This window comes from Aulonocara sp. 'chitande type north' Nkhata Bay, linkage group LG7 (assembly GCF_057382095.1).
Source record: "Aulonocara sp. 'chitande type north' Nkhata Bay isolate Kocher_YH1m ecotype deep benthic linkage group LG7, A_spYH_male_GT1.1, whole genome shotgun sequence".
Taxonomy (NCBI): domain Eukaryota; kingdom Metazoa; phylum Chordata; class Actinopteri; order Cichliformes; family Cichlidae; genus Aulonocara; species Aulonocara sp. 'chitande type north' Nkhata Bay.
The window spans coordinates 69,949,228-69,976,887 of NC_141350.1; the positions used below are offsets into that span (position 1 = coordinate 69,949,228).

Sequence of the window (27,660 nt, forward strand, 5' to 3'; positions counted from 1 at the left end):
TGATTTGATCTTTTTATTGAGATTAACACGAGGATTAAACATGGGAGTAAAAACTATAGAAGAAAATACAAGTGGAGCAGTTCTTGTCTTCGAGACGTTCGGTCACCTTCGATCCTAAAACACACAGGTGCTGTAGACGGTCACCTTGTGGCTGATCTCCTGCAGCAGCCCCTTCACTGCTGCCTCCAGCTCCACCAGCTGCTCTGCCTTCTGCTCCAGAGCACGCTCGTTGTCTTCATAAGACTTCTCCAAATCTGAAATGGGAAGAGCATACATGAAGGGATGTCCCGCCTGCTCAGCTTGAAACATTTTCTGTACAGTGTGGTGTCACCTTTCAGCAGCTGCAGCTTGTCACTGGCCTGCAGCAGCAGCTCTTTGGCTTCCTGCTGAAGTGACTGTGCCCTCTTCTTGGCGTCAACCATGCCTCCCGTCTTCTGACCAATAAGCTGCTCCACGGTGGCATACTTCTCCTTCAGCTCGCCGTCCAGCTCCTAACACAAACACCTAATTTTACAAAGGAAACAGACCAACCTGAAAGCCTCTAATGATCACACAGGTGAGCTCACCTTCTTCAGCTCCTCTGCCGTGCTTCTGACGCTCACTGATTCCTGATTGGTCAGTTTGGCACTAAGAGTAACGTTCACAGCTTTGTCCTTCAGCAGCGTCACATCCTGTTCGAGCTTCTGCAGCCTCTGGGTGGCATTTGAAAGCTTTAACTCAGCATCTGCCGTCTCCGACTCCACCTGAACACAACACGGGCATTTGACATGTTACCTGCATGTTTCTGATAGGAAATAGCCGTGTGCAGAGTCAACAGGCAGTAACCGTGAGACTCACCGAGGACAACAGGTGGCTGGTGTTGTGGATGTTGGCCGTGGCCTGCTGGATAGCACTGCTGGCAGCCGTCTGAGCTCTCTGAGCTTCTTCCAGTGCTCGCTTCACTTTCTCCACAGAGTCTCTTACATCACGCGCCTCCTCGCTGAGGAATGCAGGAAGACAGCTGATCAGGTTCAGTGGACAGGTGAAACTTTCAGGTAGGCCAGGGAATCTGAATTTAGTGATTCCAGTTCCATTATCAAAATCACTTATCTATTCGATTCCTATTGATTTTCATTGGCTTCACCATCTCTAAGCAGCCTCTCAAAGACATTACACTCATGGACAGTCACTGTGAATGGTCACATACACTGCCTGCTGCGGTAAATGGCCTGCATTTGTATAGTGCTTTACTTAGTCCCTAAGGACCCCAAAGCGCTTTACACAACATTCATTCGCCCATTCACACACACATCCACACACCGGTGATGGCAAGGTACATTGTAGCCAGCCGCCCTGGGGCGCACTGACAGAGGGGAGGCTGCTGGACACTGGCGCCAGCGGGCCCTCTGACCACCACCAGTAGGCAACGGGTGAAGTGTCTTGCCCAAGGAGCCGGGGCTCAAACCGGCAACCTTCCAATTAGAAGACGAACTGCCAACTCTTGAGCCACGATCGCCCCTGCTGCGGGTCACATGTTTGTGCATGTTGGAGGTGTTTGTTGTGATCAGCGCTGTTACTCAACAAAGTAATTATTGCACATATTACACAGAACACTTTTCTTTAAAGTAATGCAGTAGTTACTTAGTTACACCCAGGAGAAAGAAATTTGTTACATTATTTTCAAGTTTCTCCGTAAAATAAACTGAAACTCATCATTTAACACTATAAACCTGAGGCTTGAGCCCCACACAGACACAAAGCCTGTCCTCATGAGGACACACATCATCTTTCTCTTAGTGTTCAGGTATGAACACAGCGGTCGTCATGGTGATTCTACTGTAGAAGCATGAACAGACAGAGGCTGCAGCCTGACTGCTCAACAGTTTGTTCCCTGTTGAAGTCCAGGCTCTGGGTGCTGAGGTCTGCACACACTCAGCTTTAGCATCATTCTGGGTTCTTGGCTAGCTTAGAGTTAGCATGCTGTCTGTGCAAAGAGCCGAAGTCTGTTAGCATCATAATGGAGCCGTTTCTGTCCTGGAGCAGTCTCCACTGTACCATCGTGCTCTCATCCTTTAATGCAATAAAAATAAAAGTCATGTCCCCACTGGAGACGGCACCACTATTTTCCTCTGACACACAAACTGAAATCAGCTGATTGTAGCGAGGTTGCAAGACCCGATAAGCGTGATCGATAGGAACAAGGAATTGGACTACTGGGAACCAGTTCTCCTCCATTCCCATCCCTACGTTCAGGTCTTTTAATCAATAAATTTGACCTGTTAGTAAGTACAGCAGTATTGATAAGACAAACTGTGCTGCTATCAATATTTATTAATCATTAATTCATTGTACCAGCTGTTAAAACTTTGAGAAACTCTGACAAAAAGGCAGCCGGAGCTCTCTGATCATGGCCGACAGGACAGGAAGGTAGGCAGGGTCGCTTTAATTCACTGCACGTAGCTAAATGCAGCCAATTCAATTCAATTTTATTTATATAGCGCCAAATCACAAAAGTCGCCTCAAGGCGCTTCATAGATACAGAGAAAAACCCAACAATCATATAACCCCCTATGAGCAAGCACTTTGGCAACAGTGGGAAGGAAAAACTCCCTTTTAACAGGAAGAAACCTCCGGCAGAACCAGGCTCAGGGAGGGGCGGGGCCATCTGCTGTGATTGGTTGGGGTGAGAGAAGGAAGACAGGATAAAGACATGCTGTGGAAGAGAGACAGAGATTAATAACAGATATGATTCAATGCAGAGAGGTCTGTTAGCACATAGTGAGTGAGAAAGGTGACTGGAAAGGAAAAACTCAATGCATCATGGGAATCCCCGGCAGCCTACGTCTATTGCAGCATAACTAAGGGAGGATTCAGGGTCACCTGGTCCAGCCCTAACTATATGCTTTAGCAAAAAGGAAAGTTTTAAGCCTAATCTTGAAAGTAGAGATAGTGTCTGTCTCCTGAATCCAAACTGGCCACAGTGAAGTAGCTCAGTGGTTAGCACCGCTGCCTCACAGGGTCTCCTGGCTTGAACCCAGCTCGGCCACTCTTACACGTGTCCACTCAGGGCATTGACACAGAAGAGATTCTTCATCTCAGAAGCCGCTGGTTAAAGGAAGGAAAGCAAATGTAGCTGTGTGTGAGCAGAGAAACGCGTACAGCTGTGGGCAGAAGGTTCATCCATTCACTCATCACAGACACGAATGGGTTACATGCAAACACTACCAAAAACAAACAGAAAATAACAGCATATTTCAAGACAATAATTTGAAACAAGTGTACGCAAGCACGAGTTTTTCCGATATGCAACTGATTTGCAGAGGTCTGGAAGAAGATCCAAGTTGTCACAGAAGAGAGCAAAATGGGTAAGATATTCAAGAACAGGATCAGTTTGTGGAGTATACTTAAAGGCTGGGTCCGTGCCAGGAAGACAAACTATGAACGAATGAATTCAGATATCAGACAGAAGCTTATTACTGGCTACCAAAAGCATCCTGTTGAGCTGCAACAGCATTCATCCCTTCTGAAAGAAAGACAGATTTCCGTCTGGAGAACTTGTAAGATATCATCCCCTGAAGCTGAAGCAAACCAGGCAAACATTACTGATGGACAGGTAAATCTCACCTGGCTCGGCGAGCCTCGTCCAGCAGCTTGTCGGCCCTCTGGATGTCGTCGGCACTTTCCTGCAGGATGTTTTCCACATGTCCCAGTTCTCCCACTTTCTGCCGGATCTCGTCGGTCAGGTTCTGCAGCTGAGCCGGCGTGGTTGGCATCTGCATGTCCAGAACCTCGTTTGCCACAAGTTCAATGCTCTCAAGATCTGCAGCGTCCTCTGAAGTGCCACAAATGCAGTCAGTTTATCTGCAGCCAGCCTCTTTAAAAAGAACTTTTAATCTCCGATCAATGAAAATAAATACCCGAAATTATTCTCAGTCTATCCAACCGTGTCTGAAAGCTTGTCAAGTTACCAGAAACCAGTTTTCAGAAATAATTTCAGCTCGTTAGCGGTTTCTTTAATGTGCCGTACGCAGCAGATGACACGAAGGAACGAGTCTGTGAGCGCGTCGGCCTCTGAGAGTGTCCCAGACACACAAGAGTAGATGGCTTAGTTTCTGATGATTTCATGTACACTACACGATCTAGGATCCTTTAATGCTGCTGCACAGACAGACAGAGAGCTTCTGAGTTCATGTTTGTTAAACAGGATCTATGAGACCTGCAGAAATACAAGAACAAAACTCAACATTGATTTGCTTTTCCATCAGCTAGGGAGTTTTGGTTGTATCATGCACTAGAAGCAGCTTTGGATCCAGGTGTCGGCTATAACCTGGATTGATTTTTTTCCCGTAATGTCATGTGACGGTTGAGCAGGCTGTAAGAAGCCTGCTAATATTATGTAAGAGGGCTGTTTGTTCCACATGAAATGTGATCTTTGCTTTTGAAATGAAAGCAGTTTAAGACTGATTTAGTTTTTCCTGAAATAAAAACGCGTTCCATTCAGGAGAAGAGGGCGGGGAGCATAATGGTCACCATCAGACATGGCGTTCATAAAAAGAAGCTTATAGTTAAGTTCAATAAGGAAGATCTGTAGTCACACATCTGTTTGCTGTCCAGCTGTTTGGTGGTTCATCTACGATTACATCACTTTCTCACAGTGACACAACGTTACCGCTCTAGTCCAATCATCTGCAGTCTAATCAGCCTGGACTCTACTTTCAGTCTCAGTGCACCTTTGTGCAACCCACCCCCCTAACCCTCTGCCATGTTGCTCAGGCTCCATCCAAGCCTCCATCTTCATCTCCACCACCGATGTCTAGACTCTACGGGGTCCCTGTCACAGCTTGCATGCAACTCTGCTTCAATGGGTCATCAGAACCTAATCGCTAAATACCTTAACTGAAGTCTTTATGCCAATGAATCAATTTCACTTCCTTCCAATGATCTCTCCTGATTGTCTCAGGGAAAACTGATGTAACCGTAACTACGGAGGCATTTGAACCAAACAGGAAGTGACACATACGGGTGAGGAAGTCTCTGATGTGTCTGATGAGGCTGCGCAGCTCTTCGTTGCTCTGGTCAACTTTCTGTTTGGTCCTGTTGGTCTTCATCAGGACGTTCTGAGCACTCAGCCTGGCCTTGTCCGCCTGTAGCTTTGCTTCTGACACCTGAGGACAAAACTCAGGTGAGAAAACCCAGCACAGTTCACCTGGAGTGAACACGGAGCAGCAGGGCTCACACCCACCATCTTAGACAGCTTCTCCACTTCCTCCATGGCATGGACAATTTCCTGTTCAGAGTCCCGAGCCTTCCTCAGGACACTGTTGGCCGTTGCTACCGCACCACTACAGCCTTCTCCTCCACACCTGGCCCTGCCCTCAGGATTCACGCAGCCCAGACCACCGCAGGAAGAAGACCCGCATGCGTCTTGACCCAAAGGTGGACTGCCACAGGTCTGGCAGAACCAGGACAGACAACACTCAGTGTTCATGCGTTTATACTGAAACTAACAAACGTTTGTGTTTGTAATACACCGAACTCTGACAACCTGACCTGTGCCGCTCTCCCACCTTGCTGCTGAGCTCTGCTAGGTCCAGACTCTGCAGTTCTCCTGCCAGGTCATCCAGTTTTTGAGCATGCTCAGACTGTCTCTTCGTGAACTTCTCTCGGGTCTGGTTCAGTTTGTCTTCTGTGAGCTGCCGTAGAGCAGCAGAGGCTTCAACCGGGCTGCCGCTGTCGATGGTGGAGGCGTTAGCTCGGGCCTCGGCCTCCTGGGACTGCAGGAAGTACTTAGTGATGCTGTCTGTGGCACCTAGCAACACACAGAAAGTCAAAATCAGCTGAAGGCAACTTTATTTAAATTCTGAAATCCCTGTACTACCTATTTTAGTACTCCTTGGCCCACCTAGTTTCCCTGTGACCTTTAACCCTTTACCTCTGATGTCGGAGTTCTTGATGAACTCGACCTGGTCCAGGAGCTCCTGGACTGTCCCCTCCAGTTTCTGTGCCTCTGACATCACAGTGTCCAGTTTAGTTCCTGCAGCAGAGTCCAAGTCCTCCACCTGGACCAGAGTCTGTTCAGTAAGGTTCAATGTGTGGCTCAGGGCTCCCATCAGGTCACTGAGGGACAAACACGGGTCCGAGGTTAGCATGAGCTGCTTTAGTGCTCAGAGTTCTTGCAACAAAAGTGTTCTCAGCAAACGGCCTTTGGATCTTTGGACCACCAAGATTAATGATTCCTCATAAAACACCAAAACACTCTGATGAAGTGCTAACCGGAGATCGCCACACGCCTTTACCAGCTCAGCAGACTCTCACCCTCTGCTGGCAGGAGTTCTCAAAGTCCACAGGCCAAAAACAATGTTTGAACGGGCCACTAACGACCCGCAGGCCACACTTAGAGAACCCAAGCTTTAAGGAGATGAGATTGAGAGCACATATGTAGTTTAAATGAGAGGTGGTGAGGATTCGCCCAAATTAAGAGTTCTTATGACCTAATGGCCCATCTATATTTTTACTGGCTTGTAAAAAAGGTTTTGTTATATTTTGAAATATTAACCTAATTTAATTGACACAATATTCTAGATTATTTCACTTTTAATCTGGAAAAGGATAGGCTTCCACTAGGGGTGGATTATTCGATTAAAATCGATTCTGGCTTGGATAACGTGATATCGATTCATTAAAATCCTGAATCAATTTTTAAATATTAATTTATTTTGCTCGAAACGCCAGAATCTCGAATTAAACCTCACAAAATTTCAACAACCACCAAACAGCTAAAACAGTAAATGAGAACAGACACAAAGCTCGGACCCGTCGACGCATCAGAATCAGCGAGCTGTCGGCTTTCTCACCCGACGGCACGGACACGGTCAGGCTGAAAGCCGACAGCTGGCCGATTCTGATGTTTTGGCGGGTCCGCGCTTTGTGTTCACGCCCTTTTTGCGCTCGATTCAGAAGCTGCAGGTTTGATCTCTCTCCGAACAATATTGACCGAACCAGCAGCAAAAGAAGATCCAAACTACGCTTCACGTAAACATCGTCTTAGTTTTGCTTTCACCACGATAAAAATCACACTTCATGCATATGGCGTTATTTTTGTGCCGCTATTCTGAGCGCACGTAAAAAAAGTTTGCAGGTGCAAGTGTTGCATTTTGAGGAGAAATTTATTTTGAGCGAAGAAAAGCTAAATTTGAATGAACAAAATTCATTCCTGCGTGCAAAAACTGTATTTCAGTGTTTGCTGTTATCCACACACACACACACACAGCAGCCCCTCTCGCTCAGTTTTTGCGTTTGCACTTGTTCGCAATGTGTTGCTCGCGCTCTCAACATTTCTGCTCAACTCTTTCTCTACACCGTTATATTTGTGCAAAAAAATCTGATTGGCTGTTCTGGTCTCCAATCAGCTCGAAATGACGAAATGCAATATCCCAGAATGCATTTTGTCCAAAACTCAAACCAGGCAGTGGCGGAGGAACACAGCGTGGCGGAGTTTGAAATATTACTCTTTCTGGGTCACAAAATAAACTTTTAAGATATTTTCGTGTGAGAATGTTTCTGTGTGAACTTCAAATACCTGCTCGGTTCATCAAGACATCACATATTTCCAAACGTGCTCTAATGTTTTCAGAGATGCCTGTTACCCAACAGGTGGGGGGATTTAAAAACAGTCCTAAAATGTACAGGTAGCCAGTGGAGTGAAATTAAAATGGGGGTAATGTGCACAGACGTTTTTGTCCCAGTCAAAAGACGTGCTGCAGCATTTTGCACAACCTGCAGACGCCTAATGGATGCATCGCTAACCCCACAATAAAGTGTGTTACAATAATCCAGCCTAGAAGTAACAAAGGCGTGGACTACTGTCTCACAAAGCCGTTTCGATAAGATGGGCCTTACTTTAGCTAATTGCCTCAAATGAAAAAAGTTATATCTTACAACAGCTCTGAGCTGGCTTTCAAGTTTAAGATCTGCCTCCATTTTAACTCCCAGATTAGTGATGACTGGTTTAACAGACTGTGCCAGCGAACCAAGATCTATAGTAGTGGCCTCATCACTTCTGTTTTCTGCTCATTAAAATGTACAAAGTTCAAAGCCATGCAGGCCCTTATTTCATCAAGACACCTGAGCAAAGGGTCTACTGAGAAGTAATTTAGGGCTTCAGGTGAGAAACGGGCTCAAACCTGTCAAAGACAGCAGAGCTAAGGACAGAAGGGTCGAGAACGGACCGGGAAGTCTGCGCAGATAGCACTTTAACAATAAAGAAGTGCAGGAAGTTTTCACAAATTTCCTGAGAGGACTCGACACCAACCGTCTGTGGAGCATGAAGGACCCTGTCAATAGTCTTAAATAAAGCATGAGGCTTACGGCAGTTTGCCTGAATAATAGCAGCAAAATGTTTCTGATACGAATTCCAGTAATTATGTAATATTTGGTACGACACCTGAAGTTTATCCTCCTCCCATTTACGTTCAGCTCTCCTACACTTCATTCAGCCAGGGTTCAGATTTGGCTTTAACTTGCCTAAGCTTAAAGGGGGCCACTGAATCTAAAACGGTTTGGCAGACTGAGTAAAACCAGAGGAAGGGTTCAAAATACGACAGAACCGAGCAACAACAGGAGGAGGATTAACTTTGGTACAAGGGAAACCTCAAACAAGACAGGCTTATGATGCGACCATACAATGTCACAAACCTCTAGAGGTTAGAGACAGGTAAATCCTGAGTTAAAACAAGACCCAACGTGTGCCCATATTTTTGTGTAGGCACAGACACAGGTTGCACAAGATCAAGAGTCAATAAGATTTAAAAAGTCCTTTGCCATTGGCTTGTCGGGGCAGCACACGTGAATAAGTCCCCACCAATAAAGACACGATCATATTTTGGCATAATTTCAGCCAACAGATCAGAAAAGTCGTTTAAGAAGTCTTGATTGTATTTGGGGGTCTGTAAACCACGACACAGAGCTCTGTGTGAGAGCGACCCAGCTCAAACACACTCAGTTCAAAGCTACTAGGTGATGTTGATGAGGACCGTGGTTTACATTTATACTGCTTCTTAAAATCAACCGCTAGTCGTCCTCTGCCTGATATTCGAGGAGAGTTTAAAAAGCAGCTGTCCTCCGGTAAGAGATCTGTGAAAGCGCTGGACTCACCTGCCCTTAACCATGTCTCAGTTATACAGAGGAAATATAAGTGAGACAAGATCATTTGTAACCTTCACTAAAGCTGTTTCTGTGATGAGCTCTGAAACCTGACTGAAACTCTTCAAATAAGCCATTCCTCTGCAGATGATCTGTTAGCTGTTTGACAACTACTCTTTCAAGAATGTTTGATATGAAGGTTGGAGGTTGGCCTATAATTAGCTAAGACTGCTGGGTCTAGAGATGCTTTTTGAGTAAAGGTTTAACTGCAGCCAGCTTGAAGGCCTGTGGTACATAGCTGATTATTAGCTCACGTCAGAGAAGAAAACTGATTGAATTCCAGCTGCGATGTCTGAAATCATGAAAACAGACAACAGTAAGGAGGGTAAACAGTACTTCACCTTTTACTGCAGTATTTTTTAACAGTAGTATTTGAACTTCTACTTAAGTACAGAATGTCTGTACTTGTATCACCTCTGCTGATGTTCAGGTCTCATCAGCACGGTCAGAGATCATCAGAGTGGTCGACAGACACTCGAACAGCGTATCTGTTTTTCTGGTGTAAATTTGTCAGACTGCACTTAGAAAAGGTGTTCCTGACCTTTTTGGTGACTGAGTCTGAGAGAAACAGATTAATCAGAATAAATGCAATCCCACCTGGCCTCCTGCAGCAGCTCCTGGATCTCCGTTAGCGGTTGTGATGCTGGATTCCCATCTAGGATGGTCTGGATGTCGGCAACGCTCCTCTCCATGCTTTCAATGGACTTCCTGTACGGCCCGTTGACGCCGCTAGCTTTGAGGGCGTTTACCTTGTTGACCAGGCGGTGTGTCTGATTGGTCAGCTGGCCAATGATGTTGTCCCACTCGGCGAAGCACTGGTGACAGCGGCTGCAGTTGGGGAAAGTTCCTGAGAATCCGCGAGCGCAAGTGTCGCAGCGCGGCCCGGACACACCCTCCACGCACATGCAGTGACCGCTGACTTTGTTGCACTGCTGCTCGGAGATCCCACGAGGGTCACAGTCACAGGCTGAGGAGACGAGAACAATAACCAATGAGAGTCTGCAGGGCCAACTACAGGAGACGCACTCAAGTACAAAAACACGCTTGACTCCAGCACAGTTTCACAGTGACTTCCTGTTTGCACATTAAGAACATGTGTTTAGCATTTGGCTCCAATCAAACATCTGAAGCTTTATTCTGCTGCAGGAACAACAAATTAAGGCTAATTTTTGCTTTTTTAAATTTGATTCACTCTGACCAGGCAAGCCCTCAAAGGCCAGAGAGTCACAGGGTTTAGGGTTAGTCTGGATGACTGATGTGGAGCTCTGCCCGACGGCTCTGACAGGAGACGAGTTCAAGAACCTGAAGGAAACACAGTGTCTACACTGCTGTTTAATTCATCTCCAGCAGAGGGCGCTACTCTCTCATGTGAACTGATAAAAAAAACAAACAAAGGGACTGATTGTGTTCCTCCAGGCTGCTGTCTCAGTTCTGCTTTTCTTCCTCTCTTCTCCTTGTTTCTGTAAGACCTCCTCCTCCTGACCTTCAGCTTTACTGAACAAAGCGTCTTTGTGGACTTCTGGAGGCTGAGACGGACAGACCGGTCCCATCTCTGTGGAAGCTGGGCCTCAAAACATCTGGGTTTAATTTGAGCTGCAGCAGCCGAGGATGCTGGGAGCTGAAAGGATCCCACAATAAAAGCGTCTGCAGTTTGATCTCAGTCAGAAACAAGTCCCAGACTCTGCACCGAAACTCTGAACCGGATTCTGACCTGGGGCCTGACAGATCGGGACTCTGTTCCAGGTCTCAGAGCTTCACTGACAACTCAAAAGAGTCCGCTTTATTTTTTATTACACCATCACATCTATCACGCCGTCTCACGAGCACATGGCATGGCAAGCCTACCGTGACATTTGATCTCAGGGTCTCCCCAGAACAGTTCTTTACACTCGCTGCACATTCTTCCTCCGAAGCCGGTGTGACAGGAACACTGACCGCTGATCTGTGAACAAACGAACTACAGTCAGACGTGTGGTCTGACGGAGCACAGAAGTACAATTCCATCAGATCTGCGGTTATAAAGCTCACACAACAAACCTTTAATGAAATACAACATTTGTTTTCACCTCGAGGACTTTCGGTCCGTTAATCGCCAGGGGCTGCTCACCTCATTGCAGGATGTCCCGTATGAGTGTTTGGGGTCGCAGTCGCAGGTCTGACAACCGGTGCCCGTCGCCATATTCCAGGTGTCAGGTGCGCAGCGGTCGCAATGCTGGCCGACCACATTGGGTAGACAGTGACACTGACCACTGCTGCGGTCACAGTGACAGTCAGAGGACGGGCAGCTGGAGGGAACGCTGCCAAGCCGGTTACAAACGCACTCTGCGGGTACACAACCGTCAAGGTTCAGCGACGATCGTTCGCCTGATTCTGTGAATGTGGTTACCATGGTAACCCCAGCATACTTACTCCTGCAGTCCTGGAGTAGGGCATTGCCATAGTAACCCAGCGTGCAGCTCTCGCAGGCGGCACCCTCGCTGTGGTACAGGCAGCGCAGACACTCACCAGTCCGGGCATCGCACGATTCGGGGTCCAGCATATCAATGTTGTTGTTGCACTGACACGGCTGACACTGCCCACCCGCCTCCTCGGGGTTTCCATAGTAAGCAGGCGAGCACTCGTCACAGCGAGTACCTGCAGAGGACAAGTAAATGGTTCTTATAAAGACAGGGAGCATAACAATCACACGCCAATTCATACTGGACGCATCGCAGAGCAACATGGGGTTAGCCCACGGATATTTGGGAGGCAGGCTGGGGCAGCAAGCGATCGAACCACCACACTCTGAGTGAGACCAGGTGACCTGCTCCTCAGCTACAGCCACCCCAGGTGAGAGCTAGACACCATTTATGACCAACAGGTGATCGTTCCTCAGGTGTGACATCATCACCTGAACCAACAACATGCCTCACATCGAGCTTCATCCTCAGGTTTGACTTTGTTTAAATAAAGTTTTAAACTTAACAGCCAATCAGCAGCCAGAGATTCATGCTTATTTAAGGGAACCCCGGCTGTTAAGACATGTTTGTGCTAAAATATGTACTGTGCTTTCAATAACATATATGTGGTATTAATGGGGGCGATCGTGGTTCAAGAGTTGGCAGCTCGTCTTGTAATCAGAAGGTTGCCGGTTCGAGCCCCGGCTTGGACAGTCTCGGTCGTTGTGTCCTTGGGCAAGACACTTCACCCGTTGCCTACTGGTGGTGGTCAGAGGGCCCGGTGGCGCCAGTGTCCGGCAGCCTCGCCTCTGTCAGTGCGCCCCAGGGTGGCTGTGGCTACAATGTAGCTGCCATCACCAGTGTGTGAATGGGTGGATGACTGGATATGTAAAGCGCTTTGGGGTCCTTAGGGACTAGTAAAGCGCTATATAAATACAGGCCATTTACCATTTAAAATAGTTACTCCTCGGCCTCCTTTAGCAGTAATGATATCTGTAACAAATGTAGCATATTTGCAGCTCTGGAGGCCAGGATTACTGAATTGGAGACTCGGCTTCGCACCCTTCATTCACCCGTAGCTAGCCAGGCCCCTGTAGCTGGTGCAGCCGAAGATAGCGTAGGCCCCGCTAGCTGTTCCCCGGCAGACCCCAAGCAGCTGGGGAAAGAGGGTGGCTGGGTGACTGTGAGGAGGAACATAGTCCTAAACAGAAGCCCCAGGTACACCACCAAGCCGTTCATGTGTCTAACAGTTTTTCCCCACTCGGCGACGCACCCGCCGGGGGTCAAACTCTGGTAATTGGTGATTCTGTTCTCAGACATGTGAAGCTAGAGACACCGGCAACCATAGTCAATTGTCTTCCAGGGGCCAGAGCAGGCGACATTGAAGGAAAAACTGCTGGCTAAGGGTAAACGTAAATTCAGTAAAATCATAATTCACGTCGGCAGTAATGACACCCGGTTACGCCAATCGGAGGTCACTAAAATCAATATTGAATCGGTGTGCAACTTTGCCAAAACAATGTCGGACTCTGTAGTTTTCTCTGGTCCCCTCCCCAATCAGACCAGGAGTGACATGTTTAGCCGCATGTTCTCCTTAAATTGCTGGCTGTCTGAGTGGTGTCCCAGAAACGATGTGGGCTTCATAGATAATTGGCAAACCTTCTGGAGGAAACCTGGTCTTGTTAGGAGAGACGGCATCCATCCCACTTTGGATGGAGCAGCTCTCATTTCTAGAAATATGGACAAATTTATTAAACCCCCCAAAATATGACTATCCAGAGTTGGGACCAGGAAGCAGAGTTGCAGTCTTACACGCCTCTCTGCAGCTTCTCTCCTCCTGCTACCCCCCCAAAAACCCATCTCCATAGAGACTGTGTCAGCTCCCAAACAGACAAAAAACAAACTAAAAACCAGCAACAAACAACTTAAACATAAACAATCACAAAGAAAGAACAATACAGTATCCACATCTGAACCAAAGAGTAAAACAGTGAAATGTGGATTATTAAATATTAGGTCTCTCTCCTCCAAGTCTCTGTTAGTACATGACTTAATAATTGATCAACAAATTGATTTACTCTGCCTTACAGAAACCTGGTTGCAGCAGGATGATTATGATAGTTTAAATGAATCAACACCCCCGAGTCATTCTAACTACCAGAAATCTCGAAGCACAGGCCGAGGGGGAGGTGTGGCAGCAATTTTTCACACCAGCCTATTAATTAATGAAAGACCAAGACAGACTTTTAATTCATTTGAAAGCCTGATGCTTAACATTGTCCACCCCAGCCCACCCACCACTTTAATCACACTCTAGATCTTGTTTTAACATATGGCATCGAACCTGAACATTTAACAGTGTTTCCTGAAAACCCTCTCCTGTCTGATCATTTCCTGATAACATTTACATTTACAATAATTGATTACACAGCGGTGGAGAGTAGACTTTATCAAAGTAGATGTCTTTCTGAAAGTGCTGTAACTAAGTTTAAGAATATAATCCACCCACTGTTATCATCTCCAATGCCCTGTACCAACACAGAGCAGAGCAGCTATCTGAACGCTACCCCAACAGAGGTCGATTATCTTGTTAATAATTTCACCTCCTCACTACGTACGACTCTGGATACTGTAGCATTCCTACAAAACTGCTCAAAGAAGTCCTGCCATTAATTAATTCTTCGATCTTAAATATGATCAACCTATCTCTAATAATCGGCTATGTACCACAGGCCTTCAAGCTAGCTGTAGTTACACCTTTACTCAAAAAGCATTTCTAGACCCAGCAGTCTTAGCTAATTATAGGCCAATCTCCAACCTTCCTTTCATATCAAACATCCTTGAAAGAGTAGTTGTCAAACAGCTAACAGATCATCTGCAGAGGTTTATTTGAAGAGTTTCAGTCAGGTTTCAGAGCTCAGCACAGCACAGAAACAGCTTTAGTGAAGGTTACAAATGATCTTCTTATGGCCTCTGACAGTGGACTCATCTCTGTGCTTGTCCTGCTAGACCTCAGTGCAGCGTTCGATACTGTCGACCATAATATCCTATTAGAGCGATTAGAACATGCTGTAGGTATTACAGGTACTGTGCTGCAGTGGTTTGTATCATATCTATCTAATAGACTCCAGTTTGTGCATGTAAATGGAGAGTCCTCTTGACACACTGAGGTTAATTATGGAGTTCCACAGGGCTCAGTGCTAGGACCAATTCTGTTTACATTATACATGCTTCCCTTAGGCAGCATCATTAGAAGACATAGCATACATTTACACTGCTATGCAGATGACACCCAGCTCTATCTGTCCATGAAGCCAGATAACACACACCAATGAGTTAAACTGCAGGAATGTCTTAAAGACATAAAGACCTGGATGGCCGCTAACTTTCTGCTTCTTAATTCAGATCAAACTGAGGTTATTGTACTCGGCCCTGAAAAGCTTAGAAGTATGGTATCTAACCAGATTCTTCCTCTGGATGGCATTACCTTGGCCTCCAGTAACGCTGTGAGGAACCTTGGAGTCATTTTTGACCAGGACATGTCCTTCAACGCACATATTAAACAAATATGTAAGACTGTGTTCTTCCATTTGTGCAACATCTCTAAAATTAGAAATATCCTGTCTCAGTGTGACGCTGAAAAACTAGTTCATGCATTTATTACTTCCAGGCTGGACGACTGTAATTCATTATTATCAGGATGTCCAAAAAACTCACTGAAAAGCCTTCAGCTGATCCAAAATGCTGCAGCAAGAGTCCTGACAGGGACTAGAAAGAGAGAGCAGATTTCTCCTGTTTTGGCTTCCTGTTAAATCCAGAATTCAAAATCCTGCTCCTCACATACAAGGTCTTAAATAATCAGGCCCCATCTTATCTTAATGACCTTGTAGTACCATATCACCCTATTAGAGCACTTCGCTCTCGCTCTGCAGGCCTACTTGTTGTTCCTAGAGTATTTAAAAGTAGAATGGGAGGCAGAGCCTTCAGTTTTCAGGCCCCTCTTCTGTGGAACCAGCTTCCAGTTTGGATTCAGGAGACAGACACTATCTCTACTTTCAAGATTAGGCTTCAAACTTTCCTTTTTGCTAAAGCATATAGTTAGGGCTGGACCAGGTGACCCTGAATCCTCCCTTAGTTATGCTGCAATAGATGTAGGCTGCCGGGGGATTCCCATGATGCATTGAGTTTTTCCTTTCCAGTCACCTTTCTCACTCACTATGTGTTAACAGACCTCTCTGCATTGAATCATATCTGTTATTAACCTCTGTCTCTCTTCCACAGCATGTCTTTATCCTGTCTTCCTTCTCTCACCCCAACCAATCACAGCAGATGGCCCCGCCCCTCCCTGAGCCTGGTTCTGCCGGAGGTTTCTTCCTGTTAAAAGGGAGTTTTTCCTTCCCACTGTCGCCAAAGTGCTGCTCATAGGGGGTCATATGATTGTTGGGTTTTTCTCTGTATCTATGAAGCGCCTTGAGGCGACTTTTGTTGTGATTTGGCGCTATATAAATAAAATTGAATTGAATTGAATTTTACACTGACGATAAAGTATCAGAAATACTGCCGATGCTGTCGTCAGTAGAGTGAAACAGCTGTTGTGTTGGCGTGCTTTTCAATGATTTTAACAGATGCGCACCAGAATCCCCGCCTCAACCAGGCCAACATGGCAGCTGGACTGACGCTGCGACCAACAAAGCATCTGCATCTAAATATCTGTGATGAGGTCTTACCTCTGTGTCAGCGTCTGTGTAAATAAAGTTTTCACCTTTGTATCCTGTGTTGCAGACACAGGTGACCTGCTGAGAGTCATCGCTGCGGTAACAACTTCCTGCAAACTGCCGCGGGCTGCCGGGGCCGTCGGGACACATGCAGGGACGACAGTGGTCACCTGACCCCAGTGCTGGGTCACCATAGTAACCATCCAGACATCTGAAAGACAAGAGCACCGATGGCATCATCCTGCTAAATAAACCCAATGGCGATTGGCTGACGGACGGTGGGTAAGTTACCTGTCGCAGGCGCGTCCCGTCGTGTGGTCCCTGCAATCGATGCAGTGGCCACTGTCGGGGTCGCAGACATCGGCATGACCGTTACAGAAGCAGGGGCGGCAGGCGGGGAAACCCCAGTGACCCGGCAGACAGCGGTCGCACTGCCGACCGTACGCACCCGGAACGCAGGAACACTGTCCGGTCAACTGATCGCAGAACACACTGAGAGAACCCTGAGGGTCGCACCCACACGCTGAAAGACACGCACGACGAGGTCACACAGAGGTCAGCGTCAGTAAAGCTTCAGCGCTGACTGTAAACAGATTTTTCATTGATTATAGATGGAGGTGGTTTTGACCTCGGCAGCCGTTGGGTCCAAACTGAAACGTGGACGGAGAACACCTGTCACAGTTCCTGCCGACCACGTTGGGGCGGCACTCACACTGCCCGCCGTGGGGGTCGCACACGGTGCTGAGCGAGCCCTGAGGGTCACACTGGCATTCTGGGAAATGGCATCAGACAAGGAGACACGTCAGAATAACGAGAAGACGCTAAAGCCTCAGTGACAATAGATTTATGACCGCAAGGAATGCGGAGGAGGAGGAGGAACCTGCCGGGTCCTGTTGAGGAAGTGAAGCCTAAGGCGATGGTGAGAGGATGAGTGACAGAGATTAACGTGAAGCAGGGGAGGAGGGGAAGGGGATAAAGATGTGAGGGATCAAAGGTTGGCGTTGGAATGAGGAAGAGGTTTTTGTTTCAGATTTTAAACTTCAATGTTTGGAAGGTTCTCTGAATCTGATTCTGGTTCCTCCTTCCTGGAGTCCTTCCTGTCCAGAGTTGGACAGCAGAAATATTTTCCCCTTCTCTTTCTGACTCTCTCTGATTCTTCCGGGAGGTTTGTTTCCGTGAGGAAACCCCAACCCCTCCAAAGTCACCATAAATACAGACACTGCCCTGAGCTCTAAGCCCTGAGTGTCTCACAAGCAGCCCTTTTCTTTTAAACTCCAGCCAGGAAGCGAGGTTATTAAAGTGAAATCACAGTGCTAAGCTGTGCTACCTTTAGCTCCCTGGTGCAACATGGCGGAGATGCTGAAGATGAAGTTTCTGCAGATGTCAGTTATCGGCGTCTTGACGACACTCTGGCTGTTCTCCAAGCACCGATAACGCTGGAAAGTCTCCCAGGCGACATTCCCGCCCGAGTCCCCGCCCTCTGAGCCTGTGAATATCTCCAAGTTCTTACAGTGAGGCATCAGCACGATCTGAGAAAAATCCCAAATAACCAGGTCAGGAATGAGCATGTTTCACTTTCTGTAACCAGGCTGGCTGAATGTGGTTTTGGTCTGCACTGAAGAAACTGACTGACTTCACGCTCTACTTCCTGAAGTAGAAGATCTAAGCACGCTCACCGAGTCGATCAGCGTATATGGAACCTGGACATCCCCAAAGGTAGCGTACAGTGGCAGGCTGAGGCGGATGGTGTAGTTCAGACCTGATTCAAAACAAACCGGTCTGGGAAGAACCACGTACCTGTAGGGAGAGATCGGGTTAGATACTGAAACCCCAGCAAGGCGAGATAAGCAGATAGACAAAGGCCACGCAGAGGGTCAGCGTGACAGGATGATGGGCTGAGATCAGCTGGGTGAAGAAGGGATAAGGCTTGCAGGAACTAGTCGGTGCTCTTATATTTCACACTTCGACCGGGTTCTTGTCGAAAACTTGTCATGATTTAGAAACTTCTCTCCTGACCGTGAACTTGGGTGAAGCGAGATCATCTGGTTGTCGTCGTCGGGCACCGTGTTGATGCAGCGGCTGTCCGGCTGGATCGGTCCGGGTCTCATCACCGTCATCAGAACCTCCTCCCACACGTCCGGCAGCTGCAGAGCCGACAGACACACAGAGATGTTACCTCTATGCACATAAATAAGCAGGCGCGTGCACGTTTATCTTCTTTTTCAGGCTAACAGATGAGGCAGGTACACGGGTCAACAAAGGCTACAACAACGAGATAAGTGCCAAAATTCTCCCACTGATTCGGGACATGACGACGCACACGTTCAATGGCAGACTCACACCTGCGGTTCGTAGCGGATCAGGATGTCATATTCCATTGAGTGAGGGACGTTGTCTACAGTGAACTCCAAGAAGGCCCCCTCTGGTACGTTGGCTAGCCCGATGCCTGTCCAAGTGGGACTACGGTCCTGAGGGTGTGGCCTCTGGACCACCGTCACTCCCTAAAGAGATGAGATGCAGACACAAAGCTGATGAATACCCTCAACACCTCACATAATCCTGCTGAACTGACATGGAGATGAAATGTGCGAGCCAGCAGGAGGAGAAACTAATCCTCACAGACTGCAGGTCCACCTGTAACAGCCGCCCTGTAACCCAGAGTAAGGTCAGACACTGAAAGGACACTCACAGGTCCAAACTTTGCATCCTCAGCCTCGTAGGTGTAGTGATCCAGAGCAATGAAGTAGAATCCAGACTCCACCTGATCGCAGCGGCGGCTGAACATGTGATCTCTGCAGATGCACTGACCGGTCACGTGATCACACCTGCACGCAGACAGGAAATACAAACATCACAACAAAATAAAATTGTTGGTTCAACTCCCGACGGAGCAAATGTGACATAATACCTAACTCACTGATTGTTGATGGCGCCTCCGAGGTCGCAGTCACATGGTCTGCAGCCGTCCATGTCGTTACTGAGACCCCAGTGTTCAGGCTGGACACACACACTGTTTACAGTCATCTCTCTGCACTAATGTGATGTATAGTGTGTTTTGCATAAATCTCATTAAACAAGACTGATCTTACAGAGTGTGTGTGTGTGTGTGTGTGTGTGTGTGTGTGTGTGTGTGTGTGCGTGAGTGTGCGCGCGCGCCTCACGTCCTGACATGTGTCTTCTGTTTACGTCGGGGTAAATGTCTGAGAGCTCAAAGCTCAGGCTGACTAACAGCAGAGAGCCAAAAGCAAACATTAACCCGATGACTTCATGGAGAGCATGAATGTGGCTCCACAACAAAGGCTCTGCAGCATTAAACGTCCCTCCCAAAGCCAGCCGCCTTTAAAGACTTTTGTTGCTGGTGTGAACTGGTTATCCTCTAACTGGACTGGAGCAGCTCTGTATGACATACTGGGAGCTTTGTTTAATATGAACTGGTCCTTCTTCATCCTGTCGCACTCACTGCAGTGTGAACGGGATCTTTCTTTAGAAGAGATCCCGTTTGCCCCTGCAACAGATTCAACTCGTGAAAACCAGCCAATCAGAAAACAGCGCAGCCTTACAGAGACGGGAGCTGAGAGTGAGGTGTGAGACGACACGAATGTTCCTTCTGCTGCTGGTCTGACTCCAGTCTAACCAGAATGAATGGTCTGAATGGGTTTCTCACCACACACTGGTCACAGTCTCGCCCGGTCACCAGACGTTTGCAGAAACAACTTCCTGTTTCTCTGTCACAGGGGTTTCCTCCAGGTAGAGTTCCCAGAGGACTGCAGGTACACGCTGTCCAACACAGTAACACACAAAAGTACATCACCAAGGCAACGCAGCTTCATTCATAACAACAATGTTAAGTCCCAGCCACGCCCCCTCGAGGTGCTTTACAGCGTGAGGTGTCTGTGTGGGAGTAATCTGGTATCAGCTGGTCCTGCAGGTGTTTCGTTACGTTTTGTACCTTTGCAGCCTTCAGGCTCATCGCTCAGCCCGAAATGCGCCGGCTTGCAGCGCTCGCAGCGTTCTCCCTCCACGTTGGCTTTACAGCGGCACTGACCGGCGATCAGCCCGGCTCGGAAGTCCGTCGTGCCGTCACAGAGTCCTCCGTTCAGAGAGCCCACGGGGTCGCAGTCACAGGCTGCAGAAACAGGACGTTTAGCCAGCTTAACCAGAACCACAGGAGCAATTTTGCCAACAGGGCGTGTTTAGGTGTGAGACTGACACGGATCCACAGACAGGTGAGGACATGATTCACACACTGTGAGCTTCTCTACAGCGCCACCACCAGCCCAGACGCAGGCACCTCTCTGATATGTTGAAGCATTTTATAATTCAATAAGTTAAATGATGGACATATAAGTGCCGTGGAATGACATCATCATAAAAACCGTGAACGTTTCTGACTTTGACCCAAAATAAGATTCGTTTCTATCCTGGAAATTAAACTCCCGCCTCCATCTTTGATCTCTGGAGCACATTTTAACTCTCTACAACGTTGAAGTCACATCACCCACAATCCTTTGCTACTTTAAAGAAATGCAGTGGCAGTAATAACAGAAGGTGCTGCTTATTCAGCCCTCAGAGAGGGATGTGCGAGCTAAGTTGAACTGATCCTCTGTGAGGAGGGCAGGTCTGAGCCTGAGGGAAACCACAAACCTTCATGTGTCACATCAAAAACCCACCTCCATGTTTAGTCTGAGATCCAGCCTTTAATCTACTTCCTGTTGACAAAACAACCTCCTATCCGCGTCTGCCTGTGTCATCATGAAACGTGAACTTCCTCAGAAAACAGCCAACAATTCTTTGTTGATGTGAAAGCAAAGATTGAGGACAAAAAGTCCTCAAAGAACAAAGAAGATGATCAAAAGAGCCATAAAAAACAACCTCGATGGAAGTTTTGGGTAGATGCTTTTAACTTTTAGCCTGGCACCAGTAAAATAACGGTTTACAAACTCTGACACTAAAAAAAAGAGTCAAAGTGGCCATGAACTCACGCTGGCAGATGTTGGTGTCTCTGATGTCACTCTCTGGATGCTGGTAGTAAAACGGTTTGCACTGCTCACAGTTGTTTCCAGCTGTGTTGTGCTCACAGTCGTCACAAACTCCTCCGCTCACGTTTCCCGAAGCCGCAAAGACTGCCCCGTCAAAGTGACACGAGTCCGAGTGCTGGTTACAGTTACACTCTGAGGACACCACAGAAGAAGAAGGGGGACAGTTAAACTACTCCCAGTAGTGATTATGGGCCCTGCCCAGTATGGACCGGTGCAGACTCACTCTTGCAGGCGTTGGTGTTGCGTCCCTCTGCGGGTCTCCAGGGGAGGTCGTGGTAGAAGTCCTGGCACTGTTCACAGTTCAGACCTTTAGTGTTGTGGTTACATAAGCAGTGACCATGAACCTGAAACACAGTCACAAATAATCAATCAGCGTTCGCTTACATTACTGGTCATAAGCTGGGTTTGGGGTTTTTTGTACATGTAGTCAGTTGCCTGTTGCACCGTTTCTTCCAGTGTCTGTGTGATTTTATATTTTTCTACGCTGGTGATGGTTTACTTTCACCACCGGCTCAGCTGCTTATGAAAGAACAACGACGCCAAAGCACAAAGCCTACACTTTGGTCCCCACAGACTGCCATGTTGAATTTCACAGCAGAAGTCAGCATGTTTACAACTTGATATGCTGTTTGCTCACATGTTTAAACTGCTTTAAGCTTAAAGTGTTGATTACTAGGGGCGTGGCCTCTTTGACTCACAGGTGGACGTAGCTGCTAGGTGTCTGCTAGGCCTCACCTCAGCTAATTAGAGTCCCTGATTTGATTGGATGTTACAGACACTAATTGGCAGGTATCTGCGTGACGCTCCCTGGAGCCACTTTCCCATTAGCACCCACTCAGACCAACTGGGCTTCCTGTTACAATCGGGTACCTCCTAATGCGCATGGCTGTCGTCATAGCAACGTGGCCATATAAATACAGTCCGTAATTGTCCTCACCATGCCCTCTGTTATCTGCCCAGCTCCCTCGACGGGGGCGCACTCAGAGGCGTGTCCGTAGCAGAAGCAGTTTCCTCGGACCACCATGTCATAGATGGCGTAGTAGTACTTCTCTTTGATCTCCATACGAGAGTCCAGAAGGTTGTCTCCAAGTGTGTGGAGTTTGGTGAACTTCACCCTCAAGTTGGTGATTTTCAGCATGTCTAAACAAAGAACCAGTAAAATTCATCAATAACTGGTTAACACCCCTACGCTTATTCAGTCTCCGTGACGCAGAGAAGGAGACGTACTCTGGATTCGGGGACTGTAGGGGTCATCGATCCTGAATGCTGGATCCAAAACTCTGAAAATCACCTGAGGAAACAAAACAAACAGCATTACCCGCAGCAGTGTGAATAATACTGATGTTAGTATTATTCACAGAAGCAGGAGCAGCAGATGTACCTCTCCTTCAGTGGATGGCTCAATGTCAGAGTAACGCGAGTCACAGATGACATCGTCAACCTTTCTCATTGGACCCCGGTAAACGGACGGGAAGGACGACTCGCAGTCATAAGCAAAGTAACGGTAAACCTGCCACGTCTTCCCGAAGTCAGCTGACCGCTCAATCACCATGGCAGCAGGTCGAAAGGTCTGAGGAAATAAAAACAAAAGTGGGCAAACTGAGGATCGTGTGGTGAGGATGATGGCGTGGTGAAGACCCGGGCTGGACTGCACAAATCTGGTTTATGCACCATGATCACTGACAAAAGCCCAATTAGATTTCCCCTCTGGCGCTGTGGGCAGGATTTATCCTTCAAGCTCAGTCCTCTACCAGAGGCGTCATATGCAAACATTTCATTCTGTTTGATTTCAGATTATTGATACATAATCAGGTTGGTGCAGGTGTTGTTGTCCTTAGTTGCACTGCAGCATGTGACAATAATTAAAGTCTACACTTAAGCTGCTTGTAGTGACTCATGGTCAAAGCAGCCTGAATCCTTGAATCTCTGTCTTCCCGATTCCCTCCATCTGTTTTCTTACCATGTTCACCTCCTCTTCCTCACTTCTCCTCAGCTGGTGCAGCTGTAGCCTCCTGTGATTGTGAGGTCTGGTTACTGGCTGTTACTGGTACTGCTGTTCACGGTGCAGCAGCTAACATGTTAGTAATTTCACTTTAATTCATTATTTTATTGTTTTCTCAGACTTTCAGCTCCACTTTCTTCCACACTAAACTTTTTCTACAAGCTACGTGAGCACACAGCAAAGGTATGGGAGAAGACAGTTGCATTGTGTAATGCCCGACCAGTCCAGCCCTGGTCGTAACCCTTCCCATTATGGAGTACTTGCTATGTCCTTTCAATACACAACAACTCCTCAATCACTGTGTGCACCTGGTTCTTCAGATTAATAGAGACCAGAATCACCTGTCAACTACCCAGAATCCCCTGCTGCATGTGTAGAACTCACCTTGAAGGTCATGATGAGATGCGTGAAGTGAAACTCAGCCTCTAGGTTGAGCTGGATGGTGACGTTCTCCACACCTACAGACAACAGATCATCAGTTACCAACACTCTGTAGATCAGACTCTGTGCGCCACATCGGTTAAAGAGCCCAGAAATCAACAACACGCTGCAGTCGCTGCACATTAACATGATCGGACCTGAGAAAAGAACTAAATCTGTGTCCAAGAACCAACAGTTCAATTCAGTTGTATTTATATAGCGCCAAATCACAACAACAGTCGCCTCAAGGTGCTTTATATTGGACAACAGGACTCCAAAGAGTGACGACCAAAGGTAACAGCAGATCATCTGTGTTAACATGCCCACTGTCAGAGGATGACACCATAAAGGAGTCCACAGCTCAAACACTGCAGCGAGTACCTGGTTCTGCACAAAACACCGCGGCGCAGACGCACTCGCTCTTGTTGGTTTAAAATGGAGCACTGTAACAAAAAATAATTTCCCCCAGGGATCAATAAAGTATTCTGATTCTGATTCTGATTCATCACGGGAACAGCGAGTTCATCTGGGCAGCAGAGCTCGGCCGAGGCAACAATACAAGCTCACAGCACCTACCATCAGCCAATCAACGCAGACTTACAGATACAGCGAGTAATGGAAAATTAACAAAGACATGAAGCTGCCTGGCTAGCGTTACTTTACCACACTGGGTTTGTGGTGAAGAGCACAATGTGTTGTATGAACCTGTAAGAGGTTTGTTCTGCAGTAAAACTAAACTATCTGTTTGATGAACCTGGACAAATGGCAGGTCGGCTGTTTGCCTCCTCACTGCGGGGCTTTTTAAAGCTGAACATCCCCCACCCCTGGGAATAACTACATGGCCTCCAGCAGGGACCCGCCCCACAACCTGAGAACCTGTAATCATGGAGGAGTGGAGGATAGAGGGTGATAAAACACAGCCTAGCCACAAACATCTTTTCTTCTGACAGTGAAAACCTGTCTGCAGCTCTCAGTCTTTAAACCTGTAACGACACGTCTGACCTTTGGCCTCTCTGAATGTTCTTCCTCACCATTCTCAGTCTGCCACCAGGTCTTCAGTCTGTTTGGGGCAAACGTAGTGACGACGTTCTCGATGCGATGGCTGTCGGTGCGATTGGCCAGCTCGTTGTAGGGCTCTGACGAGTCGCACACAAAGCACTTCTTCTCCTCCTGGTTTATGAGACAGAGGGGGAGGAAAAGGTTAACAGGAGGTGAATTCCTCGGATTCCTCAGTGCCGTAAGTTACTGCAGATAAGAGGAAACTTTCTGACCACAAACTTCCCACATAAGAAAAGTCTGACTTCACCTGAAATAATGCAAGCTTCTCACTGGTTTTGTTTTTAGAGTTAGTGACAAAACTTTGGAAAACTTCCTTCCGGGAACGTCTCAGTCATTAAGAGATGTCAGAAAGTTGCTTGATTCCCGGACAGCCCAACGTGTTTCAGCTTCTCTCAGGGGGGAAACCAAACCCGAGCGATGCAGTGCAGAGGTTACAAAGGGGGGCAGATGAGGGCTTTTACAGTGAAACAGTGTTACTAGCCACTCAAGACAAAAAGCTGCACACCGCTCTTACATAGAGGAGCACTAACAGACACATCAAGTCCGACTGAGAACTGAAGCGTCCCTGTTTCTCTGCTGCCTCTGGACAGAATTATAAAAACAACCAATACATTTTATAGTTTTGATGTTCAAGCAGCAACCACAGAGCGAGGATCTGGGACGAAGGACTGAATGAAAGGAAGGAATTAGAGGATGTATAATCAAAGTCACATGACGGAAGAATGTAGGCGACTCGGAGCGAACACGCTGTTATTAGCTACGGATGACACATGTCCACACACATTTGCCTCAAACATTAAAACCTGATGTTTACAATCAGCCTGTGTGGTTTATTGACTTTTGATTGGATGAAAACAGCGTGACCTTTGAGTTTGCTGTGTTTTCTCCACAGGAACATCTGGACAAACATCTGTCTGCAACCAGCGCTCATGGTTTCCTTATAGGGAGCTCATTTTGCACAGGAAACACTTCAGACTGTAACACACACACGGAGTGGGACTGAGCTGAAGGTCGTTTAAACCGGATGGCTGAGTTTGTCTGATGATACTGGATTCTCCGGTAACGTCGCTTGCGTCTCCGGTACTGAAACGCCCCTGATAAAAGCGCTGCACTGAACTCTTAGCGATACTCAGACCTAATTAGACCACCTAACGTTTAATCCGATAAAGACATCTGAAGTGATCGCTTACACTTCATCCATGTATGAAGACTACCTGAGCACTCATAGCATAAATGTCCCATTCTTTGGACTTCGATGGAAAATTCATCCTGAATCCTTCATATAGGATCTTATTAGAGGTCAGAGGTCACCAACGACTTGTCTCAGTTTTTAAGTTACAGTACTTTCAGTATTTCTGAAAGAAGCTAAAGACTAAGCAGTGATGAGTTCCTGATTGTTGAGCTAAATAGACTGGTACACTCCGGCATGCAGCATGGAGGCGCACGGAGAGGCCGAGCCTGGGGGCGGAGTCTGCTGGGCGATGTGCCCCTTTAACCACAGCTGCCCCCTGTGTTGCCTTTACCTCCTTTTATAAGATGTTTGGTGCCCAGTTGTGTTCTTCTTGGGTCTCTCTGGACTTTTCTCTCTGAGACCTTCAGTCATGATCTTGTTAACCATTAAATTTACCTGCAGGTGGCTGACGATACAGAATGGTTCGGGTCGGTTCATTCCACAGGTGGAGGTGGATGACAACTGATGGGCTCGGCCAATCAGAAGGTCTCCTGTTGCTGGGTAACAGCTGCCTTCAGTGCACACATCACTGAGCTCGGGTTGGCTGATGTCGTCCGCGGCCCCACCCTCCTGAGCACAGGTAAACACCTGCAGACCTGAGAGAAAAAGCTTTAATGGTAAAAATCTGAGCGCAGGATTAACGAAGCCCCGCCCACATTTATTGATTAAAGAGACAAAGCGCAGCTGATTGGAAACTAAACTCAGAGCTGCTTCTCCTGGGCTTGTATTCTGGAGGACATCATGAGGAGAGAAAAATCAGTGAGTCAAACCTTCACGAGTGACTATCTGCAGATTACTGATCATCACTAAGCTGATCTCTGAGAGGACCAAACATGTTTAAAGTCACATGTTACAAACAAACTGCACAGATTTCAACTAAACTTTATTTATCACACATTGACAAAATGTGTGCGTTTGCTTTGAGTTTCATGATCATCAGCTTCTGAATTCTTTTACACATCAAACATGTGGACAAATTCCTAAAGATTATTCCACTAGAACTCATTACAAAAGCCCTCCGAGCCCATTTTATTCTGAAAGTTTCCCGAAGTGTCTAACACTTATTTTCATGTTAGATTATTTCATCATGAATGAAACGAGCGGCTGAGAGGAAGCAGCAGCATTTTGTAATTTTCAACAAAGAAACACGAAGATACAACTCTGGATGTTTGAAATCAAACCCTGACGTGTTTAAGGAAAGTTTGAAATTGGAAAAGTTCAACTTTATTTAACTTACCGAGCAGCAGCGCGAGCTGAAGCTGAAACATGCTGCAAATCCTCACAGTCTGAAGACCCCCCGGACCTCCTCGGACCTCCTTAGCTCCCCTCAAACTCCTCCTCCGAACAGACCGGCTGACTTTCAAATTAAAACATCCGGCCGGAGTAACGTGGTTGTGCTCGCAGCAAGAAAAACACCAAGAACTAAAGAGTTCAAACTGTTGGAGCAGAATAAAGTGATTCCAACACACACACAGAGTAAACAGCTGTTAGCCCTCCTCATCGTTAATTGCCGTTATTTGACTGATTGATTGGTGTCTCTGCAGCTGTTTGAAACATATAAAAAGTTTTTTTCATC

At 47.1% G+C, this 27,660-nt stretch overlaps 1 protein-coding gene across 1 annotated transcript; it reads right to left on the reverse strand.

The window, feature by feature from the left end:
- lamb1a (laminin, beta 1a) lies at nt 1-27,660 on the reverse strand. Its single transcript, XM_086302303.1, has 33 exons — nt 27,322-27,660; nt 26,481-26,680; nt 24,826-24,964; nt 23,759-23,832; nt 22,754-22,942; nt 22,600-22,663; nt 22,310-22,512; nt 21,596-21,716; nt 21,316-21,504; nt 20,283-20,459; nt 19,998-20,110; nt 19,251-19,330; nt 19,023-19,158; nt 18,676-18,834; nt 18,350-18,477; nt 18,010-18,130; nt 17,661-17,862; nt 16,962-17,105; nt 16,625-16,856; nt 16,381-16,544; nt 11,590-11,814; nt 11,288-11,502; nt 11,026-11,122; nt 9,778-10,147; nt 5,912-6,096; nt 5,547-5,788; nt 5,222-5,431; nt 5,000-5,144; nt 3,604-3,811; nt 838-979; nt 567-743; nt 332-491; nt 1-254 (listed from the first exon to the last, which is right to left on the reverse strand). Exons 1-33 carry the CDS (start codon nt 27,350-27,352, stop codon nt 115-117), a joined length of 5,382 nt encoding a protein of 1,793 aa, XP_086158429.1. The 5' UTR covers nt 27,353-27,660; the 3' UTR covers nt 1-114.